The sequence below is a fragment of the Gopherus evgoodei genome, chromosome 11, assembly GCF_007399415.2.
Source record: "Gopherus evgoodei ecotype Sinaloan lineage chromosome 11, rGopEvg1_v1.p, whole genome shotgun sequence".
Classification (NCBI taxonomy): domain Eukaryota; kingdom Metazoa; phylum Chordata; order Testudines; family Testudinidae; genus Gopherus; species Gopherus evgoodei.
Window position 1 is genome coordinate 37,690,371 of NC_044332.1, and position 26,333 is coordinate 37,716,703.

Here is a 26,333-nt window from a genome sequence, read left to right on the forward strand (position 1 = left end):
ACAACCAGCGCTGCAGCCAGGGAGATGCAGCCCTGTATGTGCCTTGCAATGTGGACGGTGAGTAAGTTGCTGCGCTGGTGGTGGGTTTACAGCGCTGCAACTTTCCAGTGTAGCCAAGCCCTTAGTATCTTACATGTAAGATACTGACTTATTTCTACAAGGAGTCAGCCCAATGGGTTTATTTTGAAAGGCTGATTAAAAAAAAAAATCCTGCTTTTGCTACAAGAACTGTACTGTTTTCAGTGCTACCAATCACTGAGATTTTTTTAAAGCATTAATTAAAGACAGGATTCCAGCTGATTTTCCCCTAATACCAAGAAGGAGGAGCAGAGCTAACCATGCAGTATGCAAATGCAAAGACCCACGTAGGCAGGCATTTTTACTACTCCATACTTGAATCAAAAATTATAAAAGTAGCTTAATTTAACTCACACAAATGGATCCTAATGCAATGAAGAATTTTAGGCTATCAGAATTGTGTTGTGCATTCAGCAATTCTTTTCTAGTAATCTTTTAGATGAGAGTGTATAGAAATTCCTAACAGAGTTTGGGATTTTTTTTTTAAAAAATCATCCAACACTGAACTTGCATTTTTTGCAAACAGTCTTTTGAATCAGAGGAGGACTTAAGTACAACACTATTCAAGGTACTGACAGTTTATCCATGATCTGTCCGCAATTATTAACATGCTGACAATCACCTTCCAGCTAAGATAACAAAAGACATTTCTTCCCACCCTTAAAACAGTGGAAAATGGAACATCATTCATTGGTCAACAGGGTATCCCCAGGGGTATGTCCCTGGAGATCAGTAGAGATACTTCTGCATACAGAAACCTCTGGGCTTGAGAAGGCCAAGAGTCCCTAGGCATTTTTTGAGAGTGTTACCACCAGACTTTTAAGTAACCGAGGGCGTGAATCCACTGTATGCCCACTGCATTTAAAATGTGCAATACAGTACATTTTAAAAGTTTGTATTTGATTTATCTCATTTTCTATAGAGAAAAATCACAGTAGACTAAGGAAAAAAAATAAAGAGGCAACCCACATACACCAGCACTGACTGGCTGTTATCTGCAAGATGAGGTGCTGTTGCCATGGCATCAAAACATAGGTACTAACACAGTAATTTAAATGAACACCACACTTACCAGATGGGGACATATATTCTGCATTTGCTCTACAAACCACCTGGACTGGCAGATTGCACATTTGCAAAAAGGCCTGAAAACGAAGAGGAGCACAGAAAAAGGAAAACACGTATTAGCTGATGGCAAAGCATGGATTTGTTTTAAATATATTAAACTAATGCTTAGCGCAATGTTTATGAAGTACAGGTATCTGTATTCTGTTTTAGGGAAAATAGAAAAGGAAAGAAAGAAAAAATATAAAACTTCATTGGACAATAGTGTATAAGGATATTGTCCAAAATCATTAGTAAGAATTCTTTCGTCTAATAAAGTTACATCTGTTTTTCCCATTTGATGGTGGCATTTGACCGCCAAAGTTACTGTTGTTTATAAGTCACTAATAATCAGTTTAAGTGACATTTTGCCAACCTGAACATTGGAGCACACATCTTTTGTGGTTATTATAGACTAATATGTTTAGAGAACAAGCACCAGCATGTGCTGCTACATCTCTAGCATATTTTTTAAAAAACAAAACACACACTTTTTTTTTTTAAATCCTTCCCCTGCCATATTTTCACTAGCCAACATTTTCACGATTTTTGCTTTGCAATTCTGCTAAATTAAAAGGCGGTGTTTATTACCAGTAGAGTTTACTTGAATTAAGAGTATAGTTGACCAACGTAATGTTTTTTTACATCTCTCTATAACCCTGGACAAAGCTATTTCCACAGGATACTAATTTTTATCAGCAGTAGTCATCATTATAAAATACTTAGATAGTTTCTGTGTAGGAACAAAATAACTTTCACAGGGTAACTCACACTTTCGATAGTGAGAGCATGGCAAGTATAAATAATCTCTCAGAGTCAGTGGTGAGGCACATAGTTAAATCCTGTTGGGTATTTGGTATTCGCCTTTGCCAGTGAAAAGGCCAAAATCTCAAATTCCAAATCTGAAAGCTATTAATCCAGAATTCAGCCCTTCACTACTTCTGAACAAAGGCAGATACAACTAAATTAAATTTAAAAATAATCTATTACACATAAAAGAAGTTTTATTATGATTTTAAGGACAGTATATGGACTTAACATGCATGCACAACAGCTTCGTTAACATAGCAGACCACTAGGGTCTATCTGTTATATTGTGTGACACTTGCAGACCAGGTTTCAGCTCATGCCAGGGTCTCCATGTCTCAACTGAACACTGGCAAATACACAACTGGAATCAGTCTGGCTCACCTGTGTATTAGCATGAGGATATATAAGAATGTGTTTGGTGTTTACACTTTATTGAATGCTTGTGAGTTGCTGCACATATTAATCTCACTTATAGCATCTGTATTTTGAAAGGTAATATTTAAGAATTTGTATTGTAAACTTCTGTGACTGGAATCACCAGACAGGAGAGAGACATTAACTAGTGTAAAGTACTATTTTCCAACAGAAGGCGTTGCGTCCTGGCCAACAAGGAAATCCCATCAACACCAGACAGACTATTGTGGAACATTAACAAGAACAAAAGATTGTGATGCTCTGCAACCCTCCTACCCCACAAAGATGAGTCATGCATGTAAATTCCTGTCATCAGCTGAGTTTGCAGCTCAGAGCACAGGGGGGAAGGGAATGAAAAAAACCCAACAAGAAGGAACTGTATCTCAGTGCTGCTTGGACTCTAGGGGACAAGGTTTTCTAAGCACAAGCAGGGAATCCCAAGCTGCTTAGCTTGGGTTAGCCCTAAAGGACATACAGAGCTTGCTTACTACAGAAGCTTCTATTACCTTTTGAAACTTAATATTGTAACTCTTTTGTGTATAATGTTTACCTGCTTTAATCTTGTAAATAACTCATTTTACAAGATAACAGGATTGGCTACAAGCATTGTCTTTGGTGAGAGACCTACGGTGCAACTGACCTAGGGTAAGCATCTGGTCCCTTGGGGCTGGTAGTAATCTGACTATTGCTGTGATCCTTGGTGTAAGGGACCATCTATCACAAAGGTGGGCTTACCTGGCTGGCAAGACAGTAACCTAGGGGACTGTCTGTGACTTCACCTTAAGGCTGTTATTACAGTACCTGAAGAGCTCTAAGTATAGAATTCACAAACAATTTGGGGTTTGTGCCCTGGTTCTTACCAGTCTGCTTGGTACTTGAATCACTGCAGAACAGTTTGACTTATTGATTAAGGTGAAAAAGGCTATTTCTGCTTCAAAGTACACAACCCCCAAGGAAAGAAAAGTGATCCTTTTCTATCTTTATTTTAGAAACAATTCCAGGCTGAGAGGCATGTATATTTTTTGCAATTGTCTCAACTCTACTGAATGAAATGTTTCTTGTATTAAAAGACAAATTAACATGCATGAAAATAAACTCTAACTAAAGGTAAGATTGTCACAAAAATCAAGACAAATTCAGATCTTGAATTGGTACTTGCCCTGTTACCCACTGTGCACAAGTGCGCCATCAGTGTGTGATTTAATGTACCAAATATTCTGCAATAGTCAGGCATTAGGGGTAAAGTTTAAACACACAGCTTTATATTTTTGGCCAAACAACTCTTCTTTCTTTATTATAATTTCACTTCAGTAAAAATATTGAAATTAGGATTAATTTAAGAACACACTTCCAAGCCCTGGTTTCCTTCTCCTGATTTAAGGCAGAGGCTGGGGAAATTTTGCTCTCATGTTTTGTGGCTAGAATTATGCCAGAGAACTTAGAAAAATATGTTTCAAATCAGTAGAGACTATATTAAAACACCATCTAAACTAATAGCATTTCCTTCCCTCCACTTCATTCAGCCTCCTCCAAGAGTTTAGTTTGGGAATGAAGAATAAAGTTAGACCACTGATCTTTGGTAGGACTGGGGAAGAGTGAAGTTAAGGAAGATAACCAGCAACCCACTGGAAAGATAGGAAAAGCACAGAAACTGAATGAGACACACAGAAAGGAGGTCCCCTCACAGACTGCTTTCTCCCGCCACACAGTGAGAAGGGAGCAGGAAGGAGAGCCTTTTACCCCCAGCCAGAGGACATCCAGGAGCTGGGACAGTTGCCAGGAACCAGCTTCTTCCTTGACCACTGCACCAAGAGACTGAATCAGCATCCTTAAACTCATCTGGTTCCCTTCTGCTGTGAAGAGATATGAGGAGATTGCTCCTTCTAGGGAGCCAAGCTCTTATATGGTAACAGTCCTACCTCAGGGATAAAAATATCTTCACCCATTTACTCTCATCATTGCAAAAAAACCCAAAAAACATCCACTCAGCTACCTGTCAAAGGCAGTCCTTCTTTCCTGTTTTCCTCTGCTCCGTTCAGCTCCATTCCCCACAAAACAGCACAAGGACTGTTGTCTCAGCCTCGTCCCCTTCTGCCTAAGCACCCTGGTTCTGCTCTATCCTGCCCTAATTCCTGTGTTCAACCAGGAAGCAGAAGCAATGGCTGGGAAATAAAGACAACCCCAGAACTTATTTTAAAAAAATGGATTGAAACCTTCAGCATAAGCCTCCCAATACCAAATAAGCTATTAGAAGTCATAAAAGCCTTTAATGTATAGGGCATTCGTCTTAACTTTGAATTTCCTTTCTTTATTATTCTGGCACTATATGTATTTTTTTAAGTACCTTTGCATACAAATGGGCCCATTCCCTCTCCATAAGGTCATCTAAAAAGACTGGTGTATAACGTACTTTAAAAAACCCGATATGCAAGGTTTAGATAGAAGGGCCTAAATGTAACCCCAAATACAAACACTCCTGAACCTGGGAAAAGTATTGGCCCCATATGTACTAGCTATCTTATGAACTAATTAAAAAACAGGAATTTGGTTTTAGATTCTATGTACTGGTAGAGTAGGAGTACATACAGAATTTTAGACACAATATGCACGTGAAATATACATAGATTCTAATTTTGCATGGCTTTCAAAGCTGTATCTGGGCATGCAGGAATGTAAACAGCATTCAGTCAGCAATACTGCATTATAGTGCTAACACTGTACATCTCAAATGACAGCTTCGAGAAAGGTTGTATTTCAGGAGCAAAACATTCTTAAATTAATTTATCACACCTCAAATCCATGCTCTTACTCCTTAGCTGTTTATTTCCTTCTTGAAAAGTAGCTGAAGTTTAATTTTGTCCAGGCTTGCCACTGTAATTCCCTTTGCAATAGGGCACTAAATTAACTTCAGGAGTCTACATCTAGCCGGAGGTGAATTTTTACAGCTGCCATGTGCTGTTCTCAATGCTGGTTCTAAAGCAAGTGTGCCTGAATTATCCTGGAGTTAGTGCAGCAAGCAAGTCATCTCAAAGCTTTTAAATGTAGTGGTACATGCAAGGATAGGATTGTATACCAAAGAACTATCACTGACCTTTTCAGGTCTGAACAATGTAGCTACAGGGCTGGTGCAACCATTTAGGCAACCAAGGCTGTCACCTAGGGCGCTGGGATTTGGGGGGCGCCATTTTCTTCGGCAGTGACCGTGGCGGCCAGATATTGGAAGCTGGGGCGGGAGAGCGCAGGGAGGGCCGCCTGCAGCAAGTAAGGGGGGGTGTGGAATGCAGGGAAACTCCCCGCCCCAGCTCACCCCGGCCCCGCCTCCTCCCCCTCCCCAAGCACACCGTGACTGCTTCACTTCTCCCACCTCCCAGGCTTGCGATGCCTAAGCTGATTGGTGCCGCAAGCCTGGGAGGTGGGAGAAGTGAAGCAGCCACGGCATGCTCGGGGAGGAGGCAGGGCAGGGGTGAGCTGCTTCACTTCTCCCACCTCCCAGGCTTGCGGTGTCAATCAGCTTAGGCACTGCAAGCCTGGGAAGCAGGAGAAGTGAAGCAGTCACAGCATGCTCGGGGTGCTTGTGTGCAGAGCAGGGATGAGCTGGGGCGGGGGGGGGTGCCTCAGGGCGGAGGGTAGGGGGTGTGGAGCTGCCGCAAGGGGGCCCCCTCAGGGAGGAGCGGGGGAGCTGCGTGGGGGGAGGGCGCCTCAGGGCAGGGGTGCGGGGGGGGGGGTCGTAAGGTGGAAGTTCCACCTAGGGCGCGAAACATCCTTGCACCGCCCCTGTGCAGCTATACAGACAAATTAGTAGTACAGACCAAGCCATAGTCTTTTCCTTGCAGAGACAGACCTCACAAATGTAAGCCAATAATTAGGGAGGCTTTTCAATGAGGAAAAAAAAAATCTACAAAATTAAAGCTGATCGTACAAGCAGCAATGACCATCAGAATTAGATAGCTCTTCTAATTCTTATTTTGCCAGATCTTAGCTTCAGATAAAATTAACTGGATTCATTCATCCATTCAGCCTCCCTCCTGCAGTGCTCCACTCTACAAGCCTTAGAAGCCTTATGGTTTCCCTTTTCCCAAAGTTTTAGTAGGTTCCCCCTGTTATGTTATTGACATGCACTGTGACCGTATAGATCATTGTTGCAACCAGGGTCCTATGGCTGCACCAAGTGTACAGAGGAGGTCAAGTGGGGTGTCTGTGGAAAGGTTGTAGTTTGCTGGTCATGATTATGCTGTCTATATATGTGTATCTTTTTTTTATTTGACGTTACGAACATTGGCTATGTACTTGCATCTCAATGTGTTTGATTCTAAGTAGCCTCAGTGAAGCACTTGGTCAGCTTCTTGAGAAAGGACTATTCTCGGTAAGCACACAATCAAGAAACATTTAACTGACAATGGACTTTGGGAGACGCCATTTCACGTCTGAGCTTTCCTGGGAACGTTCAAACTAACATGTAAACAATGCCATTGGCCTGCAAAAAGTTGAATCATTTATGGACATGTGACTTGCCCAGGTGACTACAAACTCCATCTTGTTGCTGTGACTTTGCACAGAAGAACAAGGCGGTTTCTACCCTCTCCATTTTGTCTTCAGCTGGCTCAAGTGATGGCCTCTCCACTCCCAAGAGATGCCTGAAAGAAGCTGGAACAAAGGACAGTAACTACGGGGGTGTGAGTGATTGCTGGACCCAGACTAGGAAGGAGTCCAATCTGTGAAAGAAGCTTACTGGAACATCTCTGGGGATGAGATTTCATTTGTAATCAGTTTCTTAATGCATTAGGCTTAAACTTGCGTGTTTTGTTTTATTTTGCTTGGTAACTTACTTTATTGTGTCTGTTATTACTTGGAACCACTTAAATCCTACTTTTTATATTTAATAAAATCACTTTTGTTTATTACTGAATCCAGAGTACGTAGCTAATACCTGGGGGAGCAAACAGCTGTGCATCTTCTCCTTATCAGTGTTAAAGAGGGCGGACAATTTATGAGTTTACCCTGTATAAGCTTTATACAGAGTAAAATGGATTTATTTGGGGTCTGGATCCCATTGTGAGCTGAGTGTCTAGGAGCTAGAGGCAGGAGCACTTGCTAAGCCATTTTCAGTTAAGTCTGCAGCTTTGGGGCTCATGGTTCCGACCTGGGTCTGTGCTGGAGCAGACTGGCGTGTCTGGCTCAACAAGGCAGGGTTCTGAAGACCCAAGCTGGCAGGGAAAATGGGCTCAGAGGTAGTCTCAGCACATCAGGTGGAAGTCCCAAGGGGGTCTCTGTGACCGAACCTGTCACACTCCCATCCTCTACAAGTGTGAGCAGAGTCATTAGATCTCAACAAGCCTTAGGTCTTGCCTTCAATTATAGGCAGTGGGTGGCAAGAGCTAGAGGAGACTCCAAATCTCTGTATAGCTGTACCAGGGCCATGAAGAGGATGGCAAAAGAGTGTCCCAAGAGAAGGGAGAAATCCTGCAGCCCCATGTTTAGTGGCACCAGATCCAGAAGGAGACAAATCTGGCTTTCTTTATAGAATCACAGAACTGGAAGGGGCCTTGAGACATCATCTAGTCCAGTCCCCTGCACTCATGGCAGGACTAAGTATCTAGACCATCCCTCACAGGTTTTTATCCAACCTGCTCTTAAAAACCTCCAATGATGGAGATTCCACAACCTCCCTAGGCAATTTATTCCATTCTTTCCTAATGTCCAACCTAAATCTCCTTTGCTGCAATTTAAGCCCATTGCTTCTTGTTCTATTCTCAGGAGTTTGAGAAAAAAATTTTCTCCCTCCTCCTTCTAACAACCTTTTACATACTTGAAAACTTATCACGTCCCCTCTCAGTCTTCTCTTCTTCAGACTAAACAAACCCAATTTTTTCAATCTTCCCTCACAGGTCATGTTTTCTAGACCTTTCATCATCTCTCCAATTTGTCCACATCTTTCCTGAAGTGTGGCACCTAGAACTGGACACAATACTCCAGTTGAGGCCTAACCTGCGCAGAGTAGAGCAGAAGAATGACTTCTTGTGTCTTGCTCACAACACACCTGCTAATGCATCCCAGAATGATGTTTGCTTTTTTTGCAATAGTGTTACACTGTTGACTCATATTTAGCTTATGGTCCACTATGACCCCCAGATCCCTTTCCGCAGTAGTCCTTCCTAGGCAGTCATTTCCCAAGTTGTATGTGTGCAACTAATTGTTCCCTCCTAAGTGGAGTACTTTGCATTTGTCCTTATTGAATTTCATCCTATTTACTTCAGACCATTTCTCCAGTTTGTCCAGACCATTCTGAATTTTAATCCTATCCTCCAAAGCACTTCCAACTCCTCCAAGCTTGGTATCGTCTGCAAAAGTTATAAGTGTACTTTCTAGGCCATTATCTAAATCATTGATGAAGATATTTAACAGAACCAGACCAAAAATGGATCCCTGTGGAACCCCACTCGTTATGTCCTTCCAGCATGACTGTGAACCACTGGTAACTATTCTCCTGGAACCAGTTTTCCACCCACCTTGTAGGAGCTCCATCTAGGTTGCATTTCCCTAGTTCGTTTATGAGAAGGTCAAGCAGACAGTATCAAAAGCCTTAATAAAGTCAAGATATACCACGTCTACCACTTCCCTCCATCCACAAGGCTTGTTACCCTGTCAGAAAAGGCGATCAGGTTGCTTTGACAGAATTTGTTCTTGACAAATCCATGCTGACTGTTACTTATCACCTTATTATCTTCTAGATGTTTTCAAACTGATTGCTTAATTATTTGATCCTTTATCTTTCTGGGTACTGAAGTTAAGATGACTGGTCTGTAATTCCCTGGATTGTCTTTATTTCTCTTTTTATAGACTGGCACTATATTTGCCATTTTCCAGTCTTCTGGAATCTCTCCTGTCTTCCATATGACTTTTCAAAAATAACTACTAATGGCTCAGATATCCCCTCAGTCAGCTCCTTGAGTGTTCTAGGATGCATTTCATCAGGCCATGGTGACTTGAAGACATCTGACTTGTCTAAGTAATTTTTAACTTGTTCTCTCCCTATTTTAGCCTCTTCTGATCCTACTTCATTTTCACTGGTATTCACTGTTACACATCAAATCACCACCAACCTTCCTGGCGAAAACAAAGTAGTAATTAAGCACCTCTGCCATTACCACATTTTCTGTTTTTGTCCCTGCCCCCTCCGCACCCCACCTCCATTGAGTAACAGGTCTACCCTGTCCTTGGACTTCCTCTTGCTTCTAATGTATTTGTAGAATGTTTTCATTACCCTTTATGTCTCTAGCTAGTTTGATCTCGTTTTGTGCCTTGGCCTTTCTAATTTTGCTTCTACAAACAAACTTGTATAGTTTGTTTATATTCATGCTTTGCAATTTGACCTAGTTTCCACCTTTTGTAGGACTCTTCTTTGATTTTTAGATCATTGAAGATTTCCTGGTTAAGCCAAGGTGGTCTCTTACCACACTTACTATCTTTCCTACGCAGTGGGATAGTTTGCTCTTGGGCCCTTAATATGGTCATTCACTATTCATAGTGGGGAGGTGAGGTGACTGACACATTTTTCACAATCTGTGTAATATCTTCCTAATCAAGAATTTATAAACATTCTTAAGGTGCTGAGAACTCTTATTTTATGTGCCAACCAATTAGTCAAGTGCCATTAGACACACAACTAGCATGCTTACAATGGATGGATATAAAATCCAGTATAACTTAACTTAAAAATTTGCAGCACATTAATATTCCACCTTCACACACTACCATTACAGAGTCATCTCCACATGTGATGAGCAGTGCCATAATCTGTGGACTTCTCAAAACCTACTAATATTCTTTAAAGGTAATTTACATTCAAAACAAGGATATGAGCTACAACTCTTAACTGCACCCCCCTTTTTAGGGGAATACCAGTAAGGTTCATCACAACATCAGTGACTTACTGGTATTCACTGTTGACATCATCACTTTCAAAGGGGTACTCTTGGATTCTCCTTAACTATTTATTTGCTAGGACCTTGTTCTGACAAAAACACAAGCATTTAAATAAACTAAGCATTAGTGACTTAATATGTGGTGTACATATTGTGACAATTGTTAAAGGAAATAACACTGCTCCTAGCCACAGAGAGGGCTGAGGTCAGGGATGCGATTATACAATTTCCCAGATTCCACCATCCATTCAAAAATATTACGGCTGGTCTACACTGAAAACTTACATCAGCATAGCTGCATCTCTCAGGTGTGAAAAAATCCACACCCTGAAAGATGTAGCTATGCCGACCTAACCCTCAGCGTAGACAGCACTAGGTTGATGGAAGAATTCATCTGTTGACCCGGCTACTGCCTCTCATGGAGGTTGATTAACTGCAGAGACAAGAGAAACCCTTCTGTTGCCATCATGAGTGTATACACTGAAGTGTTGTAGTTGTGCCAGACTGTAGCATTTTAAGTATAGCCATAGCCTTAGACAATTGATTTCACTACAATAACTTTCACATTCTCCTGTATTAACATGACTGACAGACTTAGGAAATTATGAGCATTAAAAACTTAACTGAAAACCACAATTAACATATTAAGCACAATTAATGTTTTTCATGTAAATGACAATTATGTTATCCCCTAGATAATTTGAGGGTAAGGGAATCACAAGCAACGTGTGCTTATAGGTATCTATTGCCAGAAAACTTTGACTGATTTTTTGATACAGTAAACATCATATGAAGAGAAAGCATTAGACTAATATATTTGGATTCTAGCAAGCATTTGATTAGGTGTCGGGGAAATTACTCCAAATTAGTTTAAATTGGCTGGATTTGAATAATCATGAGGAGAGGAAAACAGACAAACACCACACAAAGAGGTACAAAAAGTGACAATGTATTGAGATGGGGATACTTGGGAGGAAGGGTCTAGTGGACAATGCAATGATCTTTGTCAGGCTTGATCTTACTTAACATCTTCTTTAGTGACTAAAAAGGAGTGAGCAGCACAAAGTGTGTAGATGATACTAAACTGGAATGCACTGCAATACCAGAGAGAATAAAAAAAAATAATAGAATATTGATGACTTGCAGCTCCAAGCATCTCATTTTCTCAACATGGTGCCTTCCATATATGAAGAGTAGGAGGGGTGACAAGGTGGAGTTCTACTTCACCTTTTACAAAAGAGCCCTTGCGGCAGTAGGGGATTACCCAACATTCTCTTGGACTTTCCAACAAGAAGAGATTGGAATCACTCCAACTCAATTCTGTTAAGGTCCACAAACATCAGTTCTACTTCACAGACAATGGTAGCAAAGGCAGACATATCTATTGGTTCAATATTCATCAACAGAGATCAGTCAACCAAACCTATGCAGTCTCTGTCCCATATTCAGGTCTAAAACCAGAACACAAAGGGCCAAGGAAATCTGATGATTCTACACAACTCAAAAAGTTGCTTTGCCAAGTCCCTCTTTAAAATAGGAAAAAAAAATGCCCCCAAAAGGTTAGGAACTGGGCAATAACTGGGAAGATGACTAACATCAAAAGATAGTTCATTGAGAGTGGGCACAACAATAACTTGTTGAAAAGATGCCAACACCTCTAATGGGAAGCATTAATCTCTATCAAGAGTGCATTCAACCCCCCACCCCCAAATGATTTTACAAGTCAAGAGGGGTTCAGTTTGCAGGCCAAAACCTAACGTTCCCCTAAGACCTTCAGAACTTCACATAGGAAAAATTTAGCATTTGCACACATCCACTGACCTCAGCATGGATCTACTACCCAAGCAGCAGCCAAATCTTAGCAATCTTGCCAATAAGTACTTTAAGGGAGATACTCTACTCTGAGTGAACACAGTGGAGTCACCCCTTGCAACACATCTGCCACTCATAACTTCAGATGAAAAAGTTTTCACAGCTATTTTAGTCAGGAAAAATGTTCATAGCTTTTCAGGTCCCCCTCTAGGGAAGTCTTAGCCCCCTCCGCCAAAAATACTCAAATGCCAATAGAAAAAGGAGAATAGCTTCAAAATGCAAACTGAACTCCTATTTGGTAGCTCAGAAAGGGCAAATGTCTTTTTCTGACTTATTAGCATCTGGCCATAAGAGTTGGGATAGATTAACAGAAATATTTAAAATCAAGAAGAATAAAGTGAAAACTGGTCAGTCTTCCCCTTATTTCGCTAGCCTGTATTACAACAATAAGCAATAATACTAGTGCCCAGGACACTTATAAAAATAAAGGAAACTTCCTACAAGAGTCAATGTGGAATTCATTATCACAGGAAGATATCAACCCAAACATTCTGTCTGGATTTTAAAAAGACTCAATTTTATGGACTGCATTTGTAGTTCAGCATGTTATAACAGTAAATGACTCTCACATTTCTGGGTATAAGATTATTGCCACTGACATCAAGAATTCCTTCCCTATTCACTCATCCCACAGGGTTTCATCAGAGGGGTTTACCTTCTTCTGAATCAATTATATTGGCCACTGCCAGAAGCAGAACACCAAACAACCTGGACCTGCAGTGCAATCCAGTATGGCTAGTCCTATATGATCAATATAGCTTCTGAGGGTTAGGTTCTATTAAAAATTATTCCTAAAACTGAAGGTATGTTGTCCTCTCTGTGGAGAAGGTTATTAACCTGGTAGCAGACAAACAACCCATCTCCTACAGCACAATGTACTCTAGTACAGGACCTTAATTTGCTGATTTCATATTCATTTTTGGTTCCACTTAGTAGGACACCTCTACCCTGAAATAACACTGTTCTCAGGAGCCAAAAAAATCTTACCGTGTTATAGGTGAAACCGCGTTATATCGAACTTGCTTTGATCCACTGGATTGCGCAGCCCTGGCCCCTCAGAACACCGCTCTCCCATGTTATATCTGAATTCGTGTTACATCGGGTCGCGTAATATCAGGGAAGAGGTGTAGTAGCAGTAGTAGTGTATCTATTTTATTTTGAATGTCAGTATGAAACAAAAAAGTGTATTTTAACTGCAAGAGAATGAACTATCAGCACATATGCAGAAAGGGCTCATGTCAAGCTTTAACATGACAAGGACTATGAAACTAATAAACCTCTTTCACATGTCTTTCATTTTAATCATGGGAGATGGCACAATCTGTCTGCTAGGCACAGATGGTGTTCACCTTTCGAAGAGGGGAAAACCCTTATTTGCGCACAGACTGGCTAACCTAGTAAGGAGGGCTTTAAACTAGGTTCAACGGGGACAGGTGAGCAAAGCCCACAGGTAAGTGGGGAACAAGACCTGGGAGATGGGTTGGAAACAGGAGGGAGCACGAGCTATAATGGCAGAGAGAAAGGAGGGTCAGGGCAAAGCTGGGAGGCAAGATCAAACCAGTATCTTAGATGCCTATATACAAATGCAAGAAGTATGGGTAATAAGCAGGAAGAACTGGAAGTGCTAATAAATAAATACAACTATGACATTGCAGGCATTACTGAAACTTGGTGGGATAATACACACGACTGGAATGTTGGTGTGGATGGGTATAGTTTGCTCAGGAAGGATAGACAGGGGAAAAAGGGAGGAGGTGTTGCCTTATATATTAAAAATGTACACACTTGGACTGAGGTAGAGATGAACATAGGAGATGGGAGTGTTGAGAGTCTCTGGGTTAGGCTAAAAGGGGTAAAAAACACGGGTGATGTCGTGCTGGGAGTCTACTACAGGCCACCTAATCAGGTGGAAGAGGTGGATGAGGCTTTTTTCAAACAACTAACAAAATGATCCAAAGCCCAAGATTTGGTGGTGATGGGGGACTTCAACTATCCAGATATATGTTGGGAAAATAACACCGCGAGGCACAGACTATCCAATAAGTTCCTGGACTGCATTGCAGACAACTTTTTATTTCAGAAAGTTGAAAAAGCTACTGGAGGGAAGCTGTTCTAGACTTGATTTTAACAAATAGGGAAGAACTCGTTGAGAATTTGAAAGTAGAAGGAAGCTTGGGTGAAAGTGATCATGAAATAATAGAGTTTGCAATTCTAAGGAAGGGTAGAAGGGAGTACAGCAAAATAAAGACAATGGATTTCAGGAAGGCGGATTTTGGTAAGCTCAGAGAGCTGATAGGTAAGGTCCCATGGGAATCAAGACTGAGGGGAAAAACAACTGAGGAGAGTTGGCACTTTTTCAAAGGGACACTATTAAGGGACCAAAAGCAAGCTATTCCGATGGTTAGGAAAGATAGAAAATGTGGCAAAAGACCACTTTGGCTTAACCACGAGATCTTGCGTGACCTACAAAATAAAAAGGCATCATATAAAAAATGGAAACTAAGTCAGATTACAAAGGACGAATATAGGCAAATAACATAGGAATGCAGAGGCAAGATTAGAAAAGCAAAAGCACAAAATAAGCTCAAACTAGCTATGGGAATAAAGGGAAACAAGAAGACTTTTTATCAATACATTAGAAGCAAGAGGAAGACCAAGGACAGGATAGGCCCACTGCTCAGTAAGGAGGGGGAAACAGTAATGGGAGACTTGGAAATGGCAGAGATGCTTAATGACTTCTTTGTCTCGGTCTTCACTGAGAAGTCTGAAGGAATGTCTAGTATAGTGAATGCTTACAGGAAGAGGGTAGGTTTAGAAGAGAAAATAAAAAAAGAGCAAGTAAAAAATCACTTAGAAAAGTTAGATGCCTGCAAGTCACCAGGGCCTGATGAAATGCATCCTAGAATACTCAAGGAGTTAATAGATGAGGTATCTGAGCCTCTAGCTATTATCTTTGGGAAATCATGGGAGACGGGGGAGATTCCAGAAGACTGGAAGGAGGCAAATATAGTGCCCATCTATAAAAAGGCAAATAAAAACAACCCAGGAAACTACAGACCAGTTAGTTTAACTTCTGTGCCAGGGAAGATAATGGAGCAGATAATTAAAGAAATCATCTGCAAACACTTCGAAGGTGGTAAGGTGATAGGGAATAGCCAGCATGGATTTGTAAAGAACAAATCGTGTCAAACTAATCTGATAGCATTCTTTGATAGGATAACGAGCCTTGTGGATAAGGGAGAAGCGGTGGATGTGATATACCTAGACTTTAGTAAGGCATTTGATACGGTCTCACATGATATTCTTACAGATAAAGTAGGAAAGTACAATTTAGATGGGGCTACTATAAGGTGGGTGCATAACTGGCTGGATAACTGTACTCAGAGAGTAGTTATTAATGGCTCCCAATCCTGCTGGAAAGGTAGAACGAGTGGGGTTCCGCAGGGGTCTGTTTTGGGACCAGCTCTGTTCAATATCTTCATCAACGATTTAGATGTTGGCATAGAAAGTACGCTTATTAAGTTTGCAGACGATACCAAACTGGGAGGGATTGCAACTGCTTTGGAGGACAGGGTCAAAATTCAAAATGATCTGGACAAATTGGAGAAATGGTCTGAGGTAAACAGGATGAAGTTCAATAAAGATAAATGCAAAGTGCTCCACTTAGGAAGGAACAATCAGTTTCACACATACAGAATGGGAGGAGACTGTCTAGGAAGGAGTATGGCAGAAAGAGATCTAGGGGTCATAGTGGACCACAAGCTTAATATGAGTCAACAGTGTGATACTGTTGCAAAAAAAGCAAATGTGATTCTGGGATGCATTAACAGGTGTGTTGTAAACAAGACACGAGAAGTGATTCTTCCGCTTTACTCTGCGCTGGTTAGGCCTCAACTGGAGTATTGTTTCCAGTTCTGGGCACCGCATTTCAAGAAAGATGTGGAGAAACTGGAGAGGGTCCAGAGAAGAGCAACAAGAATGATTAAAGGTCTTGAGAACATGACCTATGAAGGAAGGCTGAAGGAATTGGGTTTGTTTAGTTTGGAAAAGAGAAGACTGAGAGGGGACATGATAGCAGTTTTCAGGTATCTAAAAGGGTGTCATCAGGAGGAGGGAGAAAACTTGTTCACCTTAGCCTCCAATGATAGAACAAGAAGCAATGGGCTTAAACTGCAGCAAGGGAGATTTAGGTTGGACATTAGGAAAAAGTTGCTAACTGTCAGGGTAGTTAAACACTGGAATAGATTGCCTAGGGAAGTTGTGGAATCTCCATCTCTGGAGATATTTAAGAATAGGTTAGATAAATGTCTATTGGGGATGGTCTAGACAGTATTTGGTCCTGCCATGAGGGCAGGGGACTGGACTCGATGACCTCTCGAGGTCCCTTCCAGTCCTAGAGTCTATGAGTCTATAAAACAGCATTGTTACCCATGTCAGTTCTAAGATGCTCCTATACACTGACTTACAACATCAAGCTATGAGCACATGGTGTCTCTTAATATTAATAATCAGAAAAAAAATAAGTTTTCAGCCTCTGTATGAGCTTTTGAAAATGGGTTTCGCCTGTAAATTTAGTCTGATTTTAAGTGAGAGAACTGTTAACTAAGAAAACACGTGAGTCTATATTCATTGACAGAATTTGAATGAGACAGTTTGATTCAGTTAAAACAACAACACTGCTTAAAATAACACCATCAACTTGTTTTATTTCCCCAATTTCAGAAAATCCAATTTTCTGATAGAGCATCCTTTAAATAGTGTGTGTTGAATTTTTGGTTAGTATTAAAAATAAAGAGAATGCTCTTCCTGCACACATTGCTAATGTTCAGAAGGGATTTGGGGAGGCCCAAGAGGACACCGCAGGGTTCACTCAGTATCCCTCTCCTTTCTCTGTACGTTCACTCGTGCCTGCCATTTTCACCTTTGCTGCTGCTTTTGAAAACTCCCCTCAGAACTATGCAATAGACTGATGTCATCATACTAGGGCATAAGATGGGAAGTGAAAATGCCTATATACAGTGCTATTAGAGAGAGAAGGTGGGTGAGGTAATATCTTTTATTGGACCAACATCTGCTGATGAGAGAGAAAAGCTCTGAAGCTTTTGCAGACTTCATGTTCACTCCTGTTAAATGTACAAAGTAAAACAAACAAAATAGACGATTTATTCTCTTTAGCCTTTCAGTTAGTCGTCCTAGGTGTTACCTGAAACACTAGCAGGTACCAAAAAAAATTTCAAACATAAATGTTATTTTTCAAGTTGACAATGTGACTACTATTTCAGAGTATCTCTTAGTGAATCATCCACTAGGTTTTTCCATCTCAAAGCAGAAAAAACACACCCACTAAACACAATACTCTAAGCATAAATTCCAATTGCATGTAAATAATATCAAGATTTCAGTATTTAAGGTCAGAATCACTACCTCCCACCCTTTTATTCCAGAGCTCAGACAGTTCACATTCTATATCCCTGTAGGCAATGGTGAAAGTAAAATAGAGCTCTTACCGGTACGGGTCCCACTCTGCGCCCCCGCCCTGAAGGGGCAGGGCCTCAGATGAAAGGGGCGGGGCCAGGGGTGGAAGGAAGTTACATTTCTTACTGTACAGTCCAAATACAAACAACCTACCTCTCCTACATACTTCTTTCATGACTTAGATATAGAAAATAAAGCTACTATTACAACTACCAGTACTGTCTGTAATAAAACTTTACTATTGGAATACGCCTGAAAAACTGAAAACTCACTGTCACATTTTTCTCCTTGTCCTCTCTCTTCCTCCAGCCAGGCTGCCCCACATGGCTGGGCTCCACGTTCCCCCAACTCCCGCACTCAGCAGGGGCTCCCCTCTAGCTTGTAGCAGGGGGACTGGCTGAGGGAGAAGCCTCCCCAGGTAGCTTGCTGACTGCATAAGAACAGTTTAAACTTAGCTGTTCTCTCTGCGTCTGAACAGGATTCGGGGCTATTTCTGGCATCCTTGTTAATTTCAGTCAGGGTTGTTGGGGAGGGAAGGGGGGACAGTGAGACCAAGGCAGGTGCAGAATACAATAGCCATTTGGCTGCAGAGCTTAAATCCAGAGCTAATAAAAGTTAGTGGAAGGGGAAAACTCACCAACACATCAGTTTCTCTCCACCCTCCTCCTCCAGCCAGACTGCCAATAGGGCTAGGCTCAGTGCTTCCCTCAACCCCTGCACTCTGCAGGGGCTCCCCTCTAGCTTGTAGCAGGGGGACTGGCTGAGGGAGAAGCCTCCCCAGGTAGCCTGCTGCCTGCATAAGAACAGTTTAAACTTAGCTGTTCACTCTGAGGTCCCCTGGATTAGGGTCTATTTCTGGCATCCTTGTTAGTTTCACTCTCAGTTGTTGGGAGTGGGTGGGTGACCAAAGGTGGGGCAGTTCTTTTCTGCCCCCTGGATGAGACGATCTTCAATAATATAAACTGAATATAAATGAACTGCCTCGGCTTTGGTCACCCCAACAACCGAGAGTGAAATTAACAAGGATGCCAGAAATAGCCCCTAATCCAGGTTCAGACTGTGGAGTCTTGCTGCTGCAGACCCTGCTGAGTGCAGGGGTCAGGAGAACACGGAGCCTAGCCGCATCGGGCAGCCTGGCTGGAGGAGGAGAGGGAGAGAAACAACAAACGTGACAGTGAGTTTTCCCTTTCCAAGCTTTTATTAGCTTTGAGTCTGAACTTTTTGTTATGCAGCCAAAAGAGGTGAAAGTAAGCCAGTACTGAATCATCCACTTATTTGCCAGTACACTACTGCAGTACTCCGTATGGGGCCGAACCAGCTTACTTTCACCTCTGCCTGTAGGAGAAACCCTACTTTCAGATGACAAGCTCCAGGCTTCTTTCAGAGGAGACGCATATTATCAGTTTCATAATTAAGTCCAAACCACTGTACGTAATATCTCATTGACTAGTATTTTAAAAGCATTCACAAATGCTACTGCGAAGAAAGAAAGGTGTTTTCATTCTTATTCTGTTTCATCAAGAGACAAAGGAGAATCTGTGATGACAACTGAAGAATTATTCTTCCTTTTATTGAAGGGACGTCTTTTAAAAATGAAAAACCATGAACAAATCTACAAAATAATTCAGTTTTTATATCAAACAGCTGCAGACCTTGTAATTGAAATAGTGTGTCTAAGGCTACAAATGAAAACTGTTCAGTATCTTTCTTTGAGTGACAGATTAAATTCCTAATCCAGTTGTGGTAATGGCCACATTTGTAGTTTAACATAAATTAAGAGCTTAATTATATTTGCGACTATTTTAAACAAAATAACAAATTCCTTTGTACCTGTGAATGTAATTTATAGCAAAGCCAGGTTCATTTTCCAAACCAATCTATTTTACACTGCAGCAGAACACTGCTATAATGGTATAATGTAATTCTTGTTGTAGAATGCGGAAAGAGTAGATTCACTGGTAGCACAGAGGAGGTTTTGAAGATAAATGAAGATGCTATTCATTCGGGGTAATTTCATCTTAGAAGTATATGAAAGATGTTTCACTCACATGCTGTAGTTGCATGGCTAGGGATTTAAGTGTATTTTCAGCTACAAAGTAATGCTACTCGATCAATTATGTTGATACTGTATTTCTCATCATGAAGAATTTTCGCTTTTATTCTGTTTAAAAATGGATTGTCGGATTTTCATTTCACTACTGAATCTTTCTTCTGTGTAGGGCAACAACTTAAAATTCAGCTTACTGTTTAGCTTCAAAAGCAAAATTACACAATTCATATGCTAATATCACAAGCCTGCAAAAAACTATTAATCATAGGTGCTTTACCTCAACAAGTTATCAAATAATTGTATAAATAAGCAGTTAACCTGGGCAATTTAAACTTCAGTTGCATAAGTGTCCCTCTTTGATGCAATATTACTAGCCAATTCTAGCTCCCTTCTTGAAGCAATACATAGACCAAACGCATGGTTTCTGCAACCGATACTGGATTTTAATATCCCTCACTATACGTTCTGAAACCACAAGATAGTACCACACACTATGTGGTACCTGCCTGAAGGTTTTTAAGTATCAACATGTTTAGGCTTGTGTATAACATTTTTATATAGAGAGAGGCTGAGGTTACAAAAATAGTTTATAATGCAAAGTATTATACAATACACGTAGTATTTAAAGCAATATATACAAGATCAGCCTCACATTTTATATAAGGATGTAAAAGAACACTCACTTCTGGAATTTAGAACTGAATACTAAAGAGGTCTTAGTTCTCCAGGCATCCTGAGCAAAATTCACACTCTCCTTTTACTTCCAGCATAATGTCTGAGTAATTGAATTTTGTGTGGGAAAAATCATGGCGACTGTGGGGACAGAATCTACTTCTAGATTCAGGCAAAGCAGCCTGTCTGCTGTTCCATTCCACAAGCTGGAATACTATCTGCAGACCCTCCATGCCCCCTTATTTGAGGCCTATAGATTCATAAAAAGCACAAATCCAATTGCCCCACTTCTGCTTTCTCTCTGACTGTTAAATGTCTGCATTACAAAGGTCTCAATAAATTTGTCTTCCAGATTTACTTAAGATCACTGAAATAACCCTTATTCCGTCAGGTTTTAATTCTGTACTTTCTCTTCTTTTATGTGTTTCAGTCATTACATGGTTTACACACGTGATTCAAAATTAAATGCCTTATTGACTTGAGAGCATACAGGCTGTACAAGAAAATAAATATAGGAACTGGAAAACACCATAGTTCACTTTTTGTATTGCAGTAATGTCAACAAGGACTGGGGCCCAAATGTGGTAGGTGCTGTGTCAACTTGGAGGAAGACCATCCTGAACAGTTTACAGCTAAAAATAAGAGTTATTTAAATAGTATTATGTAAGTTATTAAAATTGAGTGTTAGTAATTTCCATTTTGCTGCTCTCTCTCACAAACATTAAAATGGTACCATAGAGAACCAACACAAAATCCTTTTGTCAAATTCTTAAGGTTCTTCTTCCAAAATCAGAGTGCATGTTTAAGGTATAGTAGAAAACAGCAGGCAGAAATTGTAAAATTTGAGGTATTTAAATAAGAGTTTCATATCTGGGGAAGGATTTGAGGGACAAAAATTATATCTTTATTTTTATTGCTAGGTGTCTGTGAAGTCCTTTCTATTTGTCCATAGGATGAAATAAATGGCTGGGCAGGGGAGACCAGGAGAGTATTTTGCATGTATACACAGGTCTATCAAACAAAATAAAAATATATTAGAAAACCACTGCTTTAAAATCAACAAATTTGCAGTTGCCAGAGGGAGTTATCTAGGGAGTATAAAATGTTTTTCTTTGCAATAATACAGTAGTGTGCATACACACACACACACACACACACACACACACACACACACACTATACTGCATGTATTTAGGCTGTCACTGATTAATATTCTGTTAATGGTTTTCAGTGCTAACTACATCCACTCTTTTTTGGATATACTGAGGTTTAGCTATCGAGATACTGTTTTTATAGTCAGCAGAAAGGAAAAACAGGAATATTGAGTACTTGAAAATTTCATGATAAATAAGGTCAGGGAAATGATTTTTGGGGAGGAAGATGATAGGAACACTGAGTTATATCACTTATCTGGATTTGTGAATGTAATTTTTCATTAATGTGAATGGGAGCAAGGCTGCACATATCATGAGAAGAAGAGACTTTATTCTACGTATGACATTCTCTACCCTGTAGCAGGATAATCATCACTGAAATTACATCGTTTTCCTTTTATATGAATTTATTTGCTGTGAAAGTAAATTGACATTTTGTATCAAGATTTGCAGCATAATATCAAATTATCTTCATTTCCTATAGGACTGTATAATATACTACTTTAGTTTAGTGGACAAGTAGTGTACACCAAACACCGTGAAAGATCAAGGGATTCACAATTGAATCTACTTTTAGGAATTGCAGGTTACCCAAATATATACATCTCCAAGCAGGATCAGCACAGGAGTTCCACAATGTGAATTTTTAATTAAACGTAAGATGGCACTAATATTCAGTATAATGACTATATCATATCACTTTCTAAAAAGGTTACCCCCAGTCATATACATCCAGTCTTAAGTTTGCACTGCAATATGCAAGAAATAGGCCACGTAACTCCATTCAATATTTTAAAAAAATGTACATAATCAATTCCTTATCCTGAATCTTTAGCCTTTATAAGAAAATGTCTGCAATAATCACTCACACACACACCCCTTATTTTTCTTTCCACGGTATCTGTTCCATAGCCAAGCAGAAACTGACATGCTAGATCATGCTTCCAGAAGTGGCCGGCACCAGGTCCCTGCAGCCTCTGGGGGGAAGTGAGAGGGGGAAAGAGGGCTTCGCACGCTGCCCTCACCTGCGGGCATCGCCCCCTTCAGCTCCCATTGGCCGGGAACAGGGAACCATGGCCAATGGGAGCTTCAGGGGAGGTATCTGCAGGCGAGGGCAGCGCACCGAGCCCTCCCCAACTCCCAGGGGCCACAGGGACACGGTGCCGGTCACTTCTGGGAGTGGTGCGGGGCCAGGACAAGCAGAGAGCCGTTCAAGGTAAGTGGCGCTGGGCCAGGGCCCACATCCCAGTCCCCTGCCCTGAGCCCCCTAACCTCCTGTCTTGAGCTCCCTGCCGCACCCCTCCTGTGCCCTGAGCCTCGCCACACCCCACAAACCTCCTGCACCCAAATCCCCTGCCCTGAGCCCCCTGCCGCACCCCACACCCCAATCCCCTGCCCTGAGCCTCCTTCTGCACCCCACACCCCTCCTGCACCCCAACCCCCTGCCCCGAGCCCCCTCCTGCACCCAACCCCCTGCCCTGAGCCCCCTCCTGCACCCCAACCCCCTGCCCCAAGCCCCCAATCCCTTGCCCTGAGCCCCCTCCTGCACGCTGCACCCCTCCCTGCACCCCAACTCCCTTGCCCTGAGCCCCCTCCCGCACCTCTCTTTGCACTCCAACCTCCTGCCCTGAGCCCCTTCCTGCACACCGCACCCCAACCCCCTGTCCCATCCCTACATACAATTTTCCCACTCAGATGTGGCCCTAGGGCCAAAATGTTTGCCCACCCCTCTGCTAGATGCATGGTAGTGTTACCACTTGTAAAGACTGTGGTCAGCTTTTATTTTAACTAATTGCTTAGTAACTCATTAGTCACGCCCTTTTATAGATATATATATGTATTCATCTATTCTTTGCAAGCCTGCCAAGGCAGACATCATAAAGAGGTGCTATGATGGAAAGGAGATTTCTAGAAGGATTTGGTGTAGGTGACAGCCAAATTATGGCAAGTTTAGGGTTTTATCTAAACCATCTTTCCTGAAGGATCTCCTAGCAGCCCCCCCACCAAACCTATTTAATCAGAGGAACACAGAACTCTGAGGCATCTTCACTATGCGTAAGCCCAAACAAGCAATGGACAACCTGTGTGCTACGTCTAAGGGAAATACACATACCACAGGTCAGTGGCTGAGAGTTACTGGAGAGAAAAAGAAAAGCAGCTTGTATAAGAATATATTGAGGAAAGTAGTCCCAGGTATTGGCTTCCTCTCTTCCTACCCCAACGCATGCCTATCCACCCCTCCTTAAAAACACACACAATTCATCAGAAAAAGATACAACTGTTCCCGGTTTTGATGTTGCCTAATGTAATGTATGCCAGGTGAGCTAATTTTAAAACTGCCTGATCATTAAGCTTTATTTTTTTTCCTTTTAATTACACATCCTAATATTTACATTTTGTGGACAGCTATTTTTTTGAGATCACAACTGTGTTCCTAATACAGATTCTTCTAAACTGATACCATTCCCCCATACAGAATAAAATTGTTCCATAAAGTTTAAATCAGATATCTGCCAAAGTCATATTTATAGTCATGGCTACTATCAGCTGTCAAGCCAAAGAATATTGAAGAAAAACAGGCATTTTTAATATATTATGGTTAATATATCATCTAAGTGACATGTGCAGGATAACAATAGAATTGGAATGGTCAAGCAAAAGGCTACATTAGAAAAGGAAACTTCTGTTTTGTTTGGAAAGAAACCAAAACCACACCTGTAACCCTGATGGATGGAGAGAAGATTCACGAAAACTACAAAAGTAAGGGTTTCTGGGGCTAAAACTAACAAATGATCAAATGCTCAACAAATCTCCTTATTTCTTCCCACTGTAAGGAATTATTTAAAACATACTGCACCACGGAGAGGGGGGTAAAACAATAGCATCTGTTTTTCAAAATAAATGGAAAATTTGTCCACCTCTAAAGGAAACAAGATACTTTTGGGGAGAGGGGTAGGATTACCAAAGTAACACTGGTATTTTCCGGACTCTCAGCAAAAAATGTATTATATACTTTGGACAGAATAGGGTCCTTAGAGGATTGCTAGAGTGACCAAAGAATCCTGAACTTTTGATTGGCATTTTTACAAAATACAGGTTAGTGAACCTTTTACATGATCTCTCTAATGGTCGCACTCTGACCAAAAGATATGCAGCCTTCTAGGGTACATAAGCCTCCAAAAGGCTACATTAACTAGTTGTGCAATGGACTAGACCACATAGGTGAACAAGTACAAATGAGAGAATAAATCAACCCTCTTTCACAGCCAATACTAGAGTTGCTTTGGAGGATGGGGAACTTTTCTTTCCAGCCAGTCCCGCTCTACTACTGAGGGAAACTATCCCCTCAGAATAAAGAGCAGCCTCTGGGGTCACTGAACTTAACAAGTTAATGGAGTTTACATGGACTTTCCAGCCACAAAGGCACTTTAAAGCAGATTAGAGCCTTAAATGTGTCAATTATATGGACTACCTCTAACACACACTGGAGTGTACAAATATACAGTGGATTCTAACTCTTTACATATAGCGGAACTGGATTCCTTGTGTTTTGGGGATATTGGCTAAGGATAATGTAACCAACAAGCATATAACGAATGGTCTTTGGGAGGACATCTTTCCCTAAACAACCCAAAAGGTGGATGACAGCTGGAAAGACAACAAAAGTCAAATAGGAGCTGACAGTAGTGTGTCCAATTCTGATTATAAATAGGTAGACAGATGTAAATATTAACAGATGCATAGGCACTAATATTAGGATCCTTAAAAACAAAATCAGTAACACCTCAGTGATAAAGATTAAAAGGAATAATTTCAACTTTGAAAATGGTATGTTCCTGGACACAACATAATGTTAAATCTACAAAGTACTTAGAAAATTTCTAAATATGTCATTTGAATACTTTTTATGTAATTTACTTAGGATTTAATCCTTCCAAAAAATATTTTAATTTAACATCTCTCTAGTTTAGAAAAGATGATGCTTTACCTGAACAGCAAGAGAAGATGCATTGTCAGAAAGCAAAATTTGCTCCTCTGTAGAAAGAAAATGAAAGAATATAATTACATGAAATAGTTAGTTATTGTTAACTGCATAACAGTCTGTGTTAAATCTCTTGTATATAAATTAAAAAGGCAAATACTTCAACAGAGAATATATGCACCATTACATTAATTTTATGTTATGCTATTCGACAGCAAAACATGAGATATGAATACAAAAATATACCAGGAATATTTCTTCAAGAAATACCCTCCCATTTATCTTAATTTTACCAGACATGTACAATTAGAAACCCCAACTAAAAAAAAATGTGTCTCAATTTTAAGCCAATTATTCCTCTACTAATCCAAGTTAAATAAAATACCATCTTCATAATTCCTCTAGCTAAGAAGTAAAAGCATCCAGCATCCTCAAAAAACCAGCTTGCAGTTAATATTGCACACTGTGTCTAGGTCTGTCACACAAAAGAAAGATGACAAGTTTGCTGCAATAAAAATTCCATGCTTAGAAGACTAAGGCTGCTACCTATTAGTCTTCATTACTTTGCAGTCTTCTGACAACAGTAGCAGGCTGCTGAGCCCCAAATGGGGGCCATAATGTGATCTGATGATATATGAAGAGCTGCTAAAGGGAGCCTGAACCATCCTAGCCTATACATTTTAACAGTTCCTTTTTACTGAGAGCCCACTTTACCATAAGACTTCAAAAATCTGCTGCCTCAGCTATTGGTGCAGTAAATCTGACAACAGTGCCTGCAACCACATCATTTTACACTGCCTA

At 40.8% G+C, this 26,333-nt stretch overlaps 1 protein-coding gene across 2 annotated transcripts in view; it reads right to left on the minus strand.

Moving 5' to 3' along the window:
* Positions 1–26,333, minus strand: part of MTX2 (metaxin 2) — a 60,155-nt gene that overhangs the window by 12,729 nt on the left and 21,093 nt on the right. Inside the window, exons 3-4 of one of the 2 annotated variants that reach the window (XM_030580460.1) lie at positions 25,539–25,585; positions 1,151–1,223 (exon numbers count right to left, since the gene is read on the minus strand). In XM_030580460.1, the coding sequence (XP_030436320.1) occupies positions 1,151–1,223; positions 25,539–25,585 (120 nt within the window). The remainder of the gene's footprint in view (positions 1–1,150; positions 1,224–25,538; positions 25,586–26,333) is intronic. The other variant, XM_030580461.1, reaches the window with a different exon arrangement.